At 34.0% G+C, this 17,313-nt stretch overlaps 1 protein-coding gene across 2 annotated transcripts in view; it reads right to left on the bottom strand.

Annotated features, from left to right (window-relative positions):
* SPINK5 (serine peptidase inhibitor Kazal type 5) overlaps window positions 1-17,313 on the bottom strand; it is a 91,422-nt gene that overhangs the window by 49,593 nt on the left and 24,516 nt on the right. For both annotated transcript variants that reach the window (XM_019738993.2, XM_019738996.2), the window contains 3 exons: window positions 3,868-3,995; window positions 2,049-2,112; window positions 234-361 (listed from right to left, as the gene is read on the bottom strand). In XM_019738993.2, the coding sequence (XP_019594552.2) occupies window positions 234-361; window positions 2,049-2,112; window positions 3,868-3,995 (320 nt within the window). The remainder of the gene's footprint in view (window positions 1-233; window positions 362-2,048; window positions 2,113-3,867; window positions 3,996-17,313) is intronic.

Raw genomic sequence — 17,313 nt, 5'->3', positions numbered from 1 at the left:
CACTCTTTTTAAGAAACACACCATCTACTCCTTTTAAGAAACTTGAGCAGATGATATAAATGAAAAAGAGAAAAGGCACTCTGGGAGGAAGGATTATTTTAACTTATAAAGACAAAGGACTGTGTGCCTCATGAAAAGGACTCTATGCCTCTGTGGAGTGGTTCTTAGGACAGCAACCCAGTGCATCCCGAGAAGGCCCCCCGCTTGGTCTTCTTGGGGACGGTGATACTCACAACAGCTCAGCACACATTGCACACTTATTGCCATGTGTCCTTCCATCAGGACCAAGAACTGGATCATTTTCCCTTGTGCATCCAAGTCTTCCTTCTCTCACATAAGGCCGAAAAGCACTGCATACATCCTGAAGAACAGGGAAAGAACTTGAAATGCACCATTGTGATTGTAATGCGAAAACACTGCTTTCAGAAATTTTATGGAACTCAGTGCCTGTCTGTGCAATGCACACTACCCCCTAGAATGGTCCCAGACATGTAGAAGCAGCTGGGAAGGTATTGTGTAATTCAAATGGCTAAGTATGGAACTCTTCACTTATGTGTTCACTTATAGGTAAACGTGGGTAACCTACTATGTGCTTAGAACTAAGGTAGAACACAGTCCTTGCCCTCAACTTGCTCACAGTCAACTGGGTGACACAGGCAAAGAGAGATTTTAAATATGTGCTAGCGACTCTCAGTTTTTCCTCTATGTCTCTGAGACTGTTTCTGATTAGTTCATTCATTTATTCTTTTCTTTAGATGCCACATATAAGTGAGATCTTACAGGAAGGGATAGGGGGAAGTTGAGGGATTAGAAAGCACAATTGGTAACCACAAGATTGCCATGGGGATACAAAAGTCAATTTGGGGAATGTAATCAACAATGTTGTAAAGGTTTTGTAGGGTATCCGATGGACACTTGTCTCGTTAGGGAGACCACCTCAGGGATGATGTACACCTGAAGCTGAAGCTGAACAATAATGAATGTCAACTATAATTTTATATATATATGCATACATTTACAAGAAGTCGAGTACAGCATTAGGAATAGAGACAGTGGAAATGTAATGGCTGTATGCAAGGTCAGAGGGATAGTAGATTGGGGGAGAGGGGTCATCACTTTGTGAGGGATATAAACGATAAATGTCTAACTATCACAGTGTTTTGCATATCTGAAACTAATAAAATAAATAAATAAAATATGTGCTAAATATCTTGGTGGAGGGAACCTCAGGTGCTCTAGCTGCATATAAACAGTGCACCAAACATTAACTTACGAAAATCATTCAGCTAGAAAAAGTCAAGTGGGACATGTTGAGACATCCACTTCCTTCCCTTACCATTACAGGCTCAGAGAATTTAGAGTAGAAAGAGCTGTTTATTTCAAATCTTGTTTTTAGATGTAGAAACACTGGTACAACATGGTTATGTAATTTGCCCAAGTTCTCCTGACAATAAGTGACAATGCGGGGATTTCAACTCAGGTTAAGTGACTGAAATGTAGTATCCTTTCTACTATACATGTAGCTTCCTTTTGATTTCTCTACTTTCCCTCCCTCTCTCCCTCCCTCCCTCCCTCCCTCCCCCCTCCCTCCCTCCTTCCCCCCTCTCTCCCTCCCTCCCTCCCCTCTTCTCTCCCTTCCTCCCCCCTTCTCTCCCTCCCTCGTCCTGTCCTTTCCTTTCCTGTCCTTTCCTTTCTTTTCCTTCCCTTCCCCTTTCCTTCCTTCATTCCTTCCTTTCTCCCTCCCTCCCTCCCTTCTTCCCTTCCTTTCTTCTTTCCTTCCCTCCTTGTCTGCCTGTCTGTCTGTCCGCCTGCCTGTCTTTTTGTTTTTCGTTTTCATAGGGAACAGAAATAGAGCTGAAAGTTCTAACTACCACATAACCTGCACCAGTTTTAGGAACTATCAATTGTTTCTCACCAAACTAGCAGTATCCCATTTCAAGTACACCAAGAATCACTTCCAACCACCCGACCAAAGAAGGAAGAGGAGAGCATCTTCTCTCTCTTCTTAGCCCCCCAATGTTTCCCACCACTCTGGCATTTGTCCTCACCTGCTCTGGATTACTGCCTTTGCATTCCCCTTCATTTTTTATGCCAACTTGGGACCTGGTTTTACTGTAATTGAAAGTTAGTAGACACAGCAGTTTAATATCACAGAACTTCTCATCATTCAAGTATAACTTAACTTCTTGTATTGTGATTCTCCTTTGTTCTTGAAAACAGGTTTCACATTGTATTCTTTAGTTACTCTTTATAAGGAGAACCTATGTTCATAACTTGGAGTCAAAGGAATGGAATCACATGGATGGGCCGATGAGATTCATATCTGGAAATATTATTTCCAGATTGTTTTTCTCCTATGTCCAGAGGGGATCCATATCAGAGGCATAAGAAATAGTAAAGCCTGAAACCAGATATCAGATGCCCCTCAAGGATCTTTGCTGTTGTTGTTTTAAATAAACAAATTCAAGTTTATAGTATCTAGCATCCTACTACACCAATTTTCATTGGGGTTGTACTAACTAATATTTTGGTTTTTTATGGAAAGTATATAAAGTCCTAATAATTAATTTTAGTCAGTCTAATAAATAGAGCTTTAAAGCATATCTGAAAACAGAGAAGAACCATAAATGTAAGATATACACTTCCTACTTCCTAAAAAGATAAGGCAGGATACAACTATAGCATTTACATAACAATAAAAACAATATAAAGAAAAAACTAAGCAGTTAAAAGTGATAAGAAAAAAGTTATATCAAAAGATATCAGCTGAGTAACACAAAAAAAAACTGAATTCCAATGCTATTTCAGAATCTTCTAGTAGATAGAGCTAAGAAAGAAACACCATTAGTGATATGATTCTCATTGTGCAATAAAAGAAGTATACCAGAAATTAGGGGAGGGAACTTTCACCTGAACCAGAGATTTAAAGACTCTATCACAGGATCCGCACATAAGACATTTACAAAACACATATCTAATAAAAACCTGTATGTTCTTCCTATGCCTGTTTTTGTTTTCTGTTTCTGTTGACCCTTGGTGAGAGTTGAAAGTATCATTTTAGAGTATATCTCTGAAAATGCAGTCATTGAGGGATCAGAGTGGTTTAATTCAGTTGTGTTTTGGTCAAGACACTTGTTACAAGGAGGGATAAAGCTTGCAGAAGCTCGAAGAGTGAGTATCATAATCTCTACTAGCCTTCTCAAACATCGGTTGCTAATATTTACAAAAACTGAAGAGCAGACAATTCAAGATTGATGTCACAAGCCAGAACCTGTAAAGCAGGTATGCTATCTTGTTGGTCGAAGACAATCAATAACCAAACCTAGTATTGAGGGTGGGGAAAGAACCCAATGGGGACAAAATATAGGACAGCGCGATGCTTTAGCAATGTGGGGAAGGTTGAGTGATGGGAAGAAGTTCAACATTAAAAGCCCCAATCACCCACTCTAAATAGTATAAATTACTGAGCACTTAATAAATAAATAATAATTTGATGACTAAATAATTCTCTAGGAGAAAGGATATATTCAGAAATAGATAGAAAATAGGTAAGTGTGTGTAATATATGTACGTGTGTGTATGTGTATATATGTATATATGTAGATATAGGTACATCATGTCTATCTACTTCATAGAGACAATGGTAAACATCTGGTAAATTGCACAAAAAGTGCTTTGTAAAATATAAAGTGTTATAAATATTTTTTTTCTTTAAGAATAGTAAAAGAAGTAGTCCTACTAATTTATGGATGACTAAACTCCCACAAAACGGATTGTTATCTTAAAGATCATAAGAAAATAAAATATGTCATGTAATTATGAAGCAAACATACTCTAAGAAGAAAGCCTGCTTCAGAAAATACTCACATGTTCTCAGCACAGAGTGTACATCTGTTGCTGTATGTTTTCCCATCTGTGCCACAGACAGCTGCAATATCAAAGGGACAGATAAAATCCCCATCTCTTTCTCCTTTCTCGAAATCATCACAATTCAACTGCAAGAGACATGATCAAAGAACATAAAATATACAGAGATAAAACTTCCTTACATAATTAGGTTAGTGTTTTAAGCCCACAACAATAAAACTCACTAGAAAAGAAAAACGCACTACGTACTAAGGAGACCATAATGAGCTAATAAAATCATGGATAATAAAACATGGTTCAAGAACAGAGATATAATTATATTTCACAAGGACGAATTTCAGTATAATTTCAGCCACTCGCTGTCTGGATGAGGTAGCTCCAATCACCTCTCTGAAACTTAGCACTGTACTTTGTCTATCAAATCCTGCCTGATTTCTCTACACAGTGGTATTGTGATCCAGTAGATAATGGATATGAAAACTCTCTGTAAACTATACGCTGCGAAAAAGTTTCTATTACTACAGATTATGGGAGGGATTAAGAGCCAGGTTTCTGGGTTCACAGTTCTAACTCTGCCCCTCACTAGTTGTGTGATTTGGAAAACTTACTTAACCCCTCTGTGCTTTAGAATCCTTATTTGCAAAATGCATATAATATTATCAACCTCCTAGGATTATAAAGAGATTTAAATGTATTAATACATGTACAGCACTTAAAACAGTACCTAGCACATCATAACCATTTGTTGTTGTTTTTATTACCACTGTTGTTATTTTAAATGTTTTCTCTACCAACAATCAAGCCAATAAAACTAAATACCTTTTTAGGGATAATGGGAGAAATCCCCAAATCTCTTCTCTAATAATATGACATATACTTAGGGACAAACCTGTATGGTGAGAAAAAGAACTGCACTAAGTAATCACTGAAGACCAGTGTTTAAATTTCAGATCTACCATCCACTTACTTCACCTCTTTGAACTTTACTTTCCTCATCTGAACAATGGGAACTCATACCCTATCCACATTACAGACTTATGGTGACAATCAAATGAATACTTACAAAACATTTGACAACTCACTATTGTGACATAAGCTAGCTAAAGAAAACATAGAGCTAACTTGAATTTATTTCCTATCTAAAAATCAAAGAATAAAACTGGAGGTTTTTCTTTATGATATCACATTGCAAAATAAAAATGTTGAGGCCATTATTGTCATAATAAAAATATTTTCATTATAGATATGAAATATTTAGAATATAGATCTGTGACCTAGTGTGTCATACAATATAAAAAAATAAAAGTAGGATGGATACAAATATATAATGAATTTGTGAACCAGAAGATTACATTGAGGAACTCTCCTAGAAGACAATTAAAAAAGAAAAAAATTAAAATAGAAAAGCTATAGAAGATAGCCCACTATTCATATCATATGTTTAAGAAGTGAAAAAGAGAATGAAAACAGGATAATGGCCATATGTGTTACTTTCATTCATTTGGTTGTTCACTTACTCCTTAAAAGCAATTACACGTTCACTACTAAGAAACTTGCATTCTGATAGGAAGAGATAGACAATAAATACAATAATTTTAAATTCTAGTAAGTGCTATGAAAAATAAACTGAAAAATACAATAGTACCTAGGAGAGAGGCTATTTTAAAAATAGTGGCAAGAAAGATCTCTCTGCAGTGGTAATATTTGAGGTGAGATGAGATTAATGAGAAGAAGCCAGCCATTAAAGATCTAAGGGAAAGACACTGGAGGCACAGAAAGCTACCACTGCAAAGGATTTGTATCAGAACCAGACTGTCCTGTTTGATGGGCAGGAAGAGGAGAAGTATGGATGGAGTATAAGAAAACAGCAGGAGAGCTGCTGGTTTTCTCTCAAAAATCATTTCTGGAGACCCTATAGAAGCATCAGGGATATGGATCACAGTAATTAACTTTCACAATCACTGCTATCCCCATTCACCAGCAAAGCCAACAGTGGCATACTAGGTCACAGGTGTTAGCAGCATGATGACAGGGCAGATCAAAAGCCCAGCTGGGAGGTGATGAGAACAGGTGCAAGCATTTACTATGCCACCTCCTCCTCCAAACCCCAAGGGCTGGTGGATCACAACCTACGTGGAACACCTCTTCCTACTGCCGACAATTTCTGAGAACATACAGATGGATTCCTGACCTGGTGGAGTGGCAGCAAACTTGGGTGTATAACACTGGCTCCAGAATCTTCAGCTCTGTGGGCCTTATCCTTTTTTCTGTCCTTACACTCATCAGGAGAGGAAGAGACTAAAGCTTGGCCTTGAATATTATCTAACCTCACTTTAGTCGAAAAAAATAATAACTACAACCAGTATGGAATCTTAACAGTTAAAATATCTGTATATCTGAGGAGTAAAACAACACAAAATAAATATGGTAACATGAACAATATTCAGTAACAATTGAAGCAAAATTATTGGAATGCACAGAAAAATAATTTATTTAGAGAGATAAGGGAAGATACCTGCAATATAAAACAAGAAAAAAGAAGTTACCCAGAAAGAAAAAGTGGATCTTTAGCTATGAAAAGTATTTAAATGGTAATAAGTAAACCAATGTGAAAAACAAAAATAGGATAGGTATAAATACATAATGAATTTTTGAACTAGAAGATCAGATTAGGAAACTCTCATAGAAGGTATAAAGAAAAACTAATTTAACATAGAAAAGAAAATCTAAAAAACATAAAGAATAAAATTAGAAATCTCAAAAGGAAAGTAAACATATATATGGTAGGAAGAACATTTGAAGAAATAGGGAAAATCTCCAGAATTAATGAAAAGTGAAAGAACAAGAGAAAGAGAGAAATAGCCATAATAATTCAAATCTAAAATCTGGTCAGTAATAAAATTGTGGACATTTAGAACATTTTCACAAAGTTGAATTAAGAGCAGACTAACACACATTAGGGGAGAAGATAGAGATATTAACAATAACCAGAGACATTAGCAATAGTGATAATTATAAATACAAATATTTGGTTAAAGGTAGTCATAATAAGAACAAAAAAGGGTGTTACATTTAAATCATCATCAAAGAAGAGCTGTGAGGAAGAAACAACTTTAAAAATAATTTTTAAAAAAGGCTGGTAACCGAAAATATGAAAAATTGGGAAAATCAACACCTAGTGTAACATAAATGAAAAAATGTAAATGGACTAACCCCCCAAATTAAAAGACTATGATTGAATTTAAAGAATAGGATCAAACTAGATATTGATCACAAGAGAAAAATTAAAATTAAAAGGCATTCAAATATTAAAACAATAGGATAAGAAAAGATATACAAGGTAAAACTGAATAAGAGAGCAGAAGCAGCAATATTAATACTTAAAATGTGGAATTCAGTCCAAAATGCATGGTAAGTAACCAAGAGGGACATTATGTAAAGTCAAAGGAAGAATATGGGCACACTCACCCAATAATTAAGGCTCTAAATATGTCAACAACCAGCAGAATGTGATATATAAATCAATAATTGGAGGTAGAGATTTTAGCACACACTTCTCAGAAACTAACATATCAAGGGGAAAAAACTAAGATGCTTAAGCCATTAGGTTTTTATAGAAAACTACATCCAAGAAACAGAAAACAAATATTTTTTCCAGAACATCTGAAATATTTATGAAAGTAGAATGTTAGGCCACGAGAAGCTTAGGAAATTCCAAAGGATCCACATCATATGGTCTATGTTCTCTGACCAAAATTCAATCAAATTAGAAGTTAATTTAAAATAGAAAAAAGTGCCACATGTTTGAAAATCAAGTTATGTATTACTAAATAACTCCGGGAGGTTGGAAAACAAAGAAATGTTGTCAAAGAATGACAAATGGAAACATTTAAGTACAAACCTTAAGACAGAGGATCATTAATATATTCAACCACCCTTGTCATGAAATTTAAAAAGTTAAAATTTCAATAAGTAGGTATTGCTCAATCCATTGTAAAACGAGCAATAGAGCAAACCTAAAGAAACAGGAATGAATGACATAGATAACAAAAACGATAGAGAAGACTAACAAAAAAGCTGATATGATAGATTTCTAGTATGATTTATAAAAGAGAAACAAGATGAAAATTAAAAAATACATGCAATGTTAATTGAAAATAACTGTATAAACACTAAGAAATAAAAACAATGAAAGGACAAATGTACAATTCAACACTTTTTAGTAAATGTATGGAGTTGTACAACCACAACCAAATTTTAGATTATTTCCATTACCCCAAGAGTTTCTTCCCCTGTGCCTATTTACAGGTAATTCCAGCTCCCAGCCCCAGCGTTAGGCAACCACTAAACTTTCTGAGTTTACCTTTTCTGGATATTTCATATAAATGGAATCATAAATAATTGATTCTGGCTTCTTCAACTTGGCATAATATTTTTGAGGTTCCTCTGTGTTGTAACAGTATCAGTGGTACACTCCTTTTTATTGCTGAAAAATATTTCCTTGTATAAATGTGACTCATTGTATTTATCCGTTCACCAGTGGACATTCAGGTATTTGGATAATTTTCAGTTTTGGATTATTAAAAACAATGCTGCAATGAACATTCACATGCCTGACTTTGTAGGAACATGTAGTTTCAATTCAGTGGGATAGATTTCCAGGACTGAATTTGCTAATATGATAACAATATATCATATTAAAAATCGTATTAATAACATAACATCATAAAAATAACATATCATATTAAACATAAATTTATGTTTAGCTTGTTCAAAACTGCCAAACTGTTTTCCAATGTATGTGCATCCTTGTATACTCTTTCCAGTGATCTGTAAATATTCCAGTTTCTCCACAACCTTAACAACATCTTGTAGTTTCTATCTTTATGGTTATAGCTGTACTTTATTGTATAATGAACTGTCCTTCATTGTGATTTTAATGTGCATTTATTTCCCTAAGTAATAGCAATGTAGAACATCTATTTATGTATGTGCTTGCTTGCTAGCCATTAATATATCGTTAGTGTAATGTTTATTTTTAGTTCAGTTGTTTGTCTTCTATAATTGAGTTGTAAGAGGTCCTTCCATACAAACTGTGGACAGAAGTCTCGTACCCAGCATATGATTTGTGAACATTTCTCCCAGCTCATGACTTGCTATCTCCATAATCTTAGTTGAAGCACAATAGTTTCTAATTTTAATGAACTCCAAATTATTAATTTTGTATTGATAAATAATGCTTTTGGTTTCAAATAAAAAAACTGTCTAAACCAAATTCATTATTTTTTCTGTTATGTTTTGCTCTAAAAATTTTATAGTTATAGCTCTTACACTTAGGACCATAACCCATTTTGACTTAACATTTGTGTATTCTATAAGCTAAGAATCTAAGTTTATTTTTATCTTTATGGATATTCAATTTCCCAAGTACTGGTTTATCTTGACATGTTGGTCAAATGTTAATTGAGCATAAATGTAAGGTTTCTCAATTCTATTCCATTGATCTTTATGTCTATCCTTACACCAATAACACACTGTTTTGATCACTGTTACTTTATAATAAATTTGAAGTCAGTTGCTGTTAAGTGTCTCAACATTACTATATAGATACTAGGATCAACTTGTCAATTTCTACCAAAAAGAAAAAAAGGGGGCCGGCCCAGTGGCTCACGCGGTTGGAGCTCCATGCTCCTAACTCCAAAGGCTGCCGGTTCAATTCCTACATGGGTCAGTGGGATCTCAACCACAAGGTTGCCAGTTCAAGTCCTCGAGTCCTGCAAGAAGTGGTGGGCAGTGCCCCCTGCAACTAAGATTGAACATGGCACCTTGAGCTGAGCTGCTGCTGAGCTCCTGGATGGCTCAGTTGGTTGGAGCGCGTCTTCTCAACCAGAAGGTTGCCAGTTCGACTCTCGCAAGGGATGGTGAGCTGTGCCCCCTGCAACTAGCAATGGCAACTAGACCTGGAGCTGAGCTGCGACCCCCACAACTAAGATTGAAAGGACAACAACTTGAAGCTGAACAGCACCCTCCACAACTAAGATTGAAAGGACAACTTGACTTGGGAAAAAAAAAAAGTCCTGGAAGTACACACTGTACCCCAATAAAGTCCTGTTCCCTTTCCCCTATATATATAAAAAAAACTCCCTCAAAGGGCCACTTTATGTGATAGTAGTAACAAATGTTTTAAAAAAAAAAGTCTGCCAGAAATTCATAGGAAATGTGTTAAATTTATAGATTAATTTTGGAAGAATTCCCATATTGACAATACTGAGTTTCCAACCTATAAACATGGTCTACCTCACCATTTATTTAGATCTTTCATTTCTCTCTGCTGTGTTGTGTAGTTTCTAGTGTACAAATCTTGCATTTGTAAATTTATTTCAACATATTTTATTGTTGTATGCTATTGTGAATGAAATTAATAATTTAAATTTTGGATTGTTCGTTGCTAGTATATAGAAATACAATTCAGTTTGTATTATTGATTTTGTATACTGTCCTTGTTAAACTTGTTTAATTCTATTATTATTATTTTTTTTTTGTGGATCTTCAGGGTTTTCTATATAAAATATCATGTCCTTATAATTAAAGACAGTTGCTTCTTTTCCAATCAGGATATCTCTAATTAATTAAGAAACTTTGCCTTATTATATTGGCTAGATTTTCCAGTTGAATGTTGAAAAGAAAGAGTGTGATAAATTTCTTTGCTTTCTTCTTAATCTTAAGGCCAAAGTATTCACTCTCTAATCATTCTGTATAATGTTAGCTGTTGTTTTTTTAATAGCTACCCATTATCAGCTGAGAAAGTTTGCCTGTTAGTAGTTATTTTGTGTGAACTTTTATCTTGAATGAATGTTGGGTTTTGTTAAGTGCTTTTTCTTCATCTGTTGAAATAATAGTGTAGTTTTGTCCTTTATTCTATCAGTACAATGTATGTATTAGATTTTCTATTGTTAAACCAACTTTGCATTCCTAGAATAATTCCTGCTTGGTTATGGTTTTATCCTTTTTACGTTGTTCACTAATATTTTAAGAATTTTCCATCTATTTTTATGAGGGGTATTTGTCAGTAATTTTCTGTACTTGTGATACCCTCTTTTGGATTTTGTATTAGAATAATACTGGCTTCATAAAATGTGCTGGTGTTACCCCCTGTTCTATTTCCTGAATGAGTCTGTAAAGGGTTGGTATTATTTCTTCTTTCAATATTTGATGGAAATCACCACTGTAGTCTTCTGGATCTGAGTTTTTCTTTGATTTAGTTATGAATTGAATCATTTTACTTGCTTTGGGTCTATTTTGATCTATTTCTTCTTGGGTCAGTTTTTAATAATCACTCTTTTCAAAGAACCAACTTTTGGATTTATTAATTTCTTTCTATTTTTTAATGTTTTATATTTTATTAATTTCTGCTTTAATCTTTTGTACCTTCTTCTGTTGCTTGGGGTATAGTTTGCTCTTTTTTTTCCTCGAAGTTTCTTAATGTGGAATTTTAGATTATTAAATTGTGACCTTTCTTTTCTGATTTAAGGCATTTAAAGCTCTCTACAGTTGGCTGTTTAGGTTGAATTCATGGATGTGGAACCCATTGATACAGAGGAGCAAATAAGGGATTTGAGCATTGGCAGATTTTGGTATCCATGGGAGATCATGGAACCAATCCCCCATGAATACCAAGGGTTGACTGTATACTGCTTTAGCTGAAACCCGTAAGTCTTGAATTAGTATGTTTTTAATTTTATTCATTGTAAATTATGTTCTAACTTCTCTTACAATTGTTTCTTTGATCCATCAGTTATTTAGAAGTATGTTTCTTAGTGTCTAAATATTTGGGAATTTCCATAGTTTTTATTTGTTGTGTAATCAAGTCTGTTGTGGTCAGAAAACATACTTTGTATAATTTTCTTTTTAATTTATTGAGAGGTATTTTATATCCTAGTATGTAGTGTGTCTAGAAGAATGATCCACTATTATTTGACAATAATATGCCTTCTGCAATCATTGGGAGAGCACTCTCCATATTTCAGTTTAGGTTAAGTTAGTTGACAGTGTTGTTCAATATTCTGTATCTTTAATGATATTTTGCCTAGCTGTTCTGTAAATTTTTGAAAGTAAATATCTATTATTGTTGAATTGTCTATTTATTCTTTTAATTACAGCATATTTTGTTTCATACATTTTAAGCTTCTGGTAGTACTGTTTCCCCCAAAATAAGACCTGGCTGGACCATCAGCTCTAATGCATCTTTTGGAGCAAAAATCTAAGACCTGTCTTATATTATATTATATTATATTATATTATATTATATTATATTATATTATACCTGGTATTATATTATATTATATAAGACACGGTCTTATATTATAGTAAAATAAAACCAGGTTTTATATTAATTTTTGCTCCTAAAGACACATTAGAGCTGATGGTTCAGCTAGGTCTTATTTTCGGGGAAACATGGTAGGTGCATATACATTTATAATTGTTTTATCCCCTGACATGTTGATGTATATCCCCTGATACATATTAATACAGAATTTAAAATTATGAAATGTCCTTATTTGTCTCTAATAATATTATTTGTCTTAATGTCTATTTTGTCAGATAGTAATATCGCAAATCTTGCTCTTGTATGGCTATATTTTGCATGGTTATCACTCTTTCATCATTTCAGACTTTTCGTGTCTTTGAATCTAAGGTATTGGAGACAGTTTATAGTTGCTTTTTAATGATGTAACAATCTCTGCCTTTTGGTTGGGGTGTTTAAATCATTTACATTTAGCATAATTATTGATATGGTTGTATTTATATTTGCTATGTTTCTATTAGTTTTCAATGTGCTCTTGTCCTTTTTATTTCTCTGTTCTTCTGCTATTGCCTTCTTCTGGGTTGACTATTTCTTGTGTGTTTTTAATTTATTTGTGTATTTTATGTATTTATTATATATATCATTTTCTTAGTAGTTATTCTAGTGATTCCAATATGCATTCTAATTTATCATAATTTACTACAGACTAATACTTAATTCTGGTAAAATACAGAAGCTTTGTCCCAATATAACTCTATTTCCTTCATCCCCCTTTGTGCTAGTGATATACCCAATACAATAGCATTATAATTATTGCTTCATACAATATTATATTTTTGAAAGAGGCCAGGTGAAAATAAGAAAAATATATTTATAGAGTTAACCCATTACTACATCTAAAGAAGGTTTGTAGCAACAAGTTCTCTCAGATTTCATTGATATGGGGATATCTTTATTTTGCCTTAATTTTTAAAAGATAATTTTGGTACATATAAAATATTAGTTAACATTTTTTTCTTTCAGCACTTTGAGCATGTAATTTCATTGCAATCTAGCCTTCATTATTTTATATGAGAAGCCAATTATTAATTGTATATGTCACTTTTCTTTTGTGACTTTTAAAATTTTCTCTTGATTTCAACATCTTTCATGATGAGCCAAGGTATGGATCTCCTTGTATTTATTTTACTTGGGACTTATTGAAATTCTTGAATGCAAAGATGAATTTTGTTCATCAAATTTGACACATTTTGAGCCATCATTTCTATTTTAAGTGTTATTTCTTCTTTAATTTTATTAATTTTTAACATTTAAGTTTAAAGTGTACCTCATGGTGATTTGATATACATATACATTGTGATAGAATTCTCCCTATCTAATTAAGAAATCTATCACCTCACATTTCATCTTTATTTCATTGTGTGTGAGAATATTTAAGTTGTACTCTAATAGCAAATTTCAACTATACAGTGTAGTATTATCAGTTATAGTCACCATGATTTACATCAGCCACTCAGACCTTATTTATGTTATAGCTGCTGTTCCCACTCCCTAGCTCTGGACAACCACTTTTCCTTTTCTACTCTCTGCTTCTGTGCATTTGAATTTCTTGTTTTTGCAAATGGCAGAATTTCTTTCTTTCTAATGACAGAATAATACTGCATTGTATATATCTACCGTATCTTCTTCTTTCTTCACTCTTAAAATTATTTTATTTATTATTTTAGTATTAGTTTCAGGTGTACAAAACAACATAGTGATTGGATATTTATATACCTCACAAAATGATAACCCCAATAAGTCTATCACCCATCTGACACTGTACATAGTTTTTATAATATTACTGACTATATTCCCTATGCTGTACTTTATATCCCTTGATGAATTTTTAAAATTATTATTGACATTCAATATTATTTTATGTTAGTTTCAGAGGTACAGCATACTGGTTAGATATTTATGCAATTTATGAAGCGATCCCCCACTAAGTCTAGTACTCATCTGACACTATACATAGTTTTTATAATATTATTGACTGTCTTCCCCTTACTGCACTTTACATCCCCATGACTATTTTGTAACTACCAATTTGTACTACTTGATCCCTTCACCTTTCTCACCCAGTCCCCAACCCCTCTCCCATCTAGAAACCATCAGTTTGTTCTCTGTATCTATGAGTCTATTTCTCTTTTGTTTGTTCGTTTATTCTATTCTTTAGATTCCACATATAAATGAGATCATATGGTATTTTTCTTTCTCAGTCTAACTTATTTCACTTAGCATTAATACTATTTAGGTCCATCCATATTGTTGCAAATTATAAGACTTCATTCTTTTTTATGGAAGGGTATACTGATAAGGGGTTAATATCTAAAATTTATTTTTAAAAAACAACAACACAAAAAACTCACACAACTCAACACCAAAAAAAAACAATTGAATTAAAAAATGGGGAGAGGACCTGAATCGACATTTCTCCAAAGAGGACATACACATGGCCAATAGATATATGAAAAGACGCTCAACGTCACTAATCATCAGAGAAATGCAAATAAAAACCACAATGAGACATCACCTCACTCCTGTCAGAATGGCCAACATCAATAAATCAACAAACAACAAGTGTTGGTGAGGATGTGGAGAACATGAAACCCTTGTGCACTGTCAGTCGGATTGTCAATTAGTGTAACCACTATGGAAAATAGAATGCAGGTTCCTCAAAAAATTAAAAATAGAATTACCTTATGACCCAATAATTCTATTCCTGGGTATATATCCAAAGAAATCCAAAACACTAATTCAAAAAGATATATGAACCCTTATATTCACTGCAGTGCTATTTACAATAGCCAAGATATGGAAACAACCGAAACAACCCATGCCAATGGATACCTGGATAAAGAAATTGTTGTACATATATACAATGGAGTATTAAGCCATTATTTCTTCACATAAGTTTTCTTTTTTCTCTCTGCTCTATTTCTGGTTTTCCTATTGATAAGTTTGTTGTTATCTCAAGGACTCTGTCTGTGACTCTGTTGATTTTTCATCTATATTTTTCTCTCTGTATTTCCATTGTCAACTTTTATTGATCTTTCTACAAGTTACTAATTGTTTCTTACACATCTCAAAGCTTCTTTTGAGCCCCTCTACAGAATATTTCATTTTAGTTACTGTACTCTTCAACTCCAGAATTTCCAATATCTATCTGAGATATATATATATATATATATATATATATATATATGTGTATACATATGTGTGTGTGTGTGCTTTAGCTGAAACTCATAAATCTTGAATTGTTCGAACCATTGTTCTAATACAAATACATGTATTTTCATTGAAAATCTCTTTGTTCATTATTATTATACTTTTCTTTAAATCTTCAAATTTGGGTTTCTTAGTATTTGAACACTTTTTAAATAGCTGCTTAAAGTCCTGTTTGCCAAATTTAACCCGGAGACACTCAGTTTCCATTGACTTTTTTTTTTTTTCTGAGTATGGGTTATACATTCCTACTACTTTGTATATTTCATATTTTTTGTTGAAAACTGACATTTTGGATAATATTTTGTAGTGACTCAAGATTATTATTTTACTGTAAAGATTATTTTTGCTGTTTTATTTTCATTTGTATCTTTGACTGAGCCAAATATCTCATTCCTTGCTTTCTTGCTATGTAGCTGTTGATGTATCTGCTAAGAAAATACTCATTCATTTATTTTTTTAAAGCCTGGCTTCCTAGGTTTCCCCCCTGTATTTGTATAACTTAGTGAGAGGCCAATGACTGAAACAGTTGTGCTCAAACACCTCAAGCCAGTAAGCTTCTACCCTCTGCATATGGTCCTGCATACATTGGGGAGGGCACACAAAGTTCAGGCCATTTTTACATTTACCCCAGCATTTGTTTTCCCCTGGGATTTTTAAAATGTCTTCTAAGTGATGGTACACAGCCTTATGGTCAGTCAGAAGTATGTGAATTGCTTAGTCCCTCTTTGGCCTCTGCTACCAAGATGTGAAAACAGCTAGAAATACACGGAGTGACAATTAAGTTCACGAACTTATCCTAGAAAAAGTGCTACATAACTCCTTGCTGAATATCACCACAGTCACCTACAAAGTACTCCCTTGGGAAGCTATACACTGACGCGAGTGCTTAGTTCACCCTTCAAAGCAATTTTGGAACTCTTTTTCTGGAATGGCCATCAGAGCTGACATTGTATTACCCTTGATTTTTTAATGTCATCAAAATGTCTTCCTTTCAATATTTCCTTTATCTTCAGGTAAAGAAAGAAGTCATAGGGGAGCGGATCAGGTGAGCAGGGAGGATGTTCCAATACGGTTATTTGTTTACTGGCTAAAAACTCCCTCACAGACAGTGCCGTGTGGGCTGATGCATTGTCGTGATTCAAGAGCCATGAATTATTGGCGAAAAGTTCAGGTTGTCTTTTTCCCGCAGCCTTTTCAGCACTTCCAAATAGTAAACTTGGTTAACTGTTAGTCCCATTGGTACACATTCATAATGAATAATCCCTCTGATATCAAAAAATGTTAGCAACATTGTTGCAACAAGTTCGTGAACTTAATTGTCAGACCATATATTTGCTCCCACCATACAATTTGAGGCCATCCTCCTTACTCTAGGTGAAGGTCATAACTTTCATCAAAAACATCTGTGAATATGACTGTTGCCTACTACCTCAAATTAGGTAAAAGCCGCTTTTAACCATGGCAGTGCAGTTGCTGACCCTCATAGCCTACCCTGCTTTGGTAGACCCTCCATACCAAGCAAGCAACAGGGGTAAGACAGGAGTATCCTTAAGCAAGAACAATGCAGATTCCTATTGTTCTAATCCAAAGTTTACCAGTTTTGCAAGTTTAAATGCTTGTCAAGTTGATATAGGCTGCTGATCAATTTCCAGAGTGCTATAACAATTGTTTTGGTCAATTTGTCTAGATTTATAGTTGCATTTTGGGGAAAAGATTTGCTGACCTCCTTATTCAGCCATGGCTTGAAATGCTACCACTTAAGGTAATTGTCTACTGATTCTAGTAAGGGGGTGCGGGGGGGGAGGTGAGGGTAAGGGGGATCGAATATATGGTGATGGAAGAACTGACTCTGGGTGATGAACATACAATGG

The sequence above is a fragment of the Rhinolophus sinicus genome, linkage group LG10 (genome assembly GCF_036562045.2).
Source record: "Rhinolophus sinicus isolate RSC01 linkage group LG10, ASM3656204v1, whole genome shotgun sequence".
NCBI lineage: Eukaryota > Metazoa > Chordata > Mammalia > Chiroptera > Rhinolophidae > Rhinolophus > Rhinolophus sinicus.
This window is presented reverse-complemented; position numbering and strand designations above follow the sequence as displayed.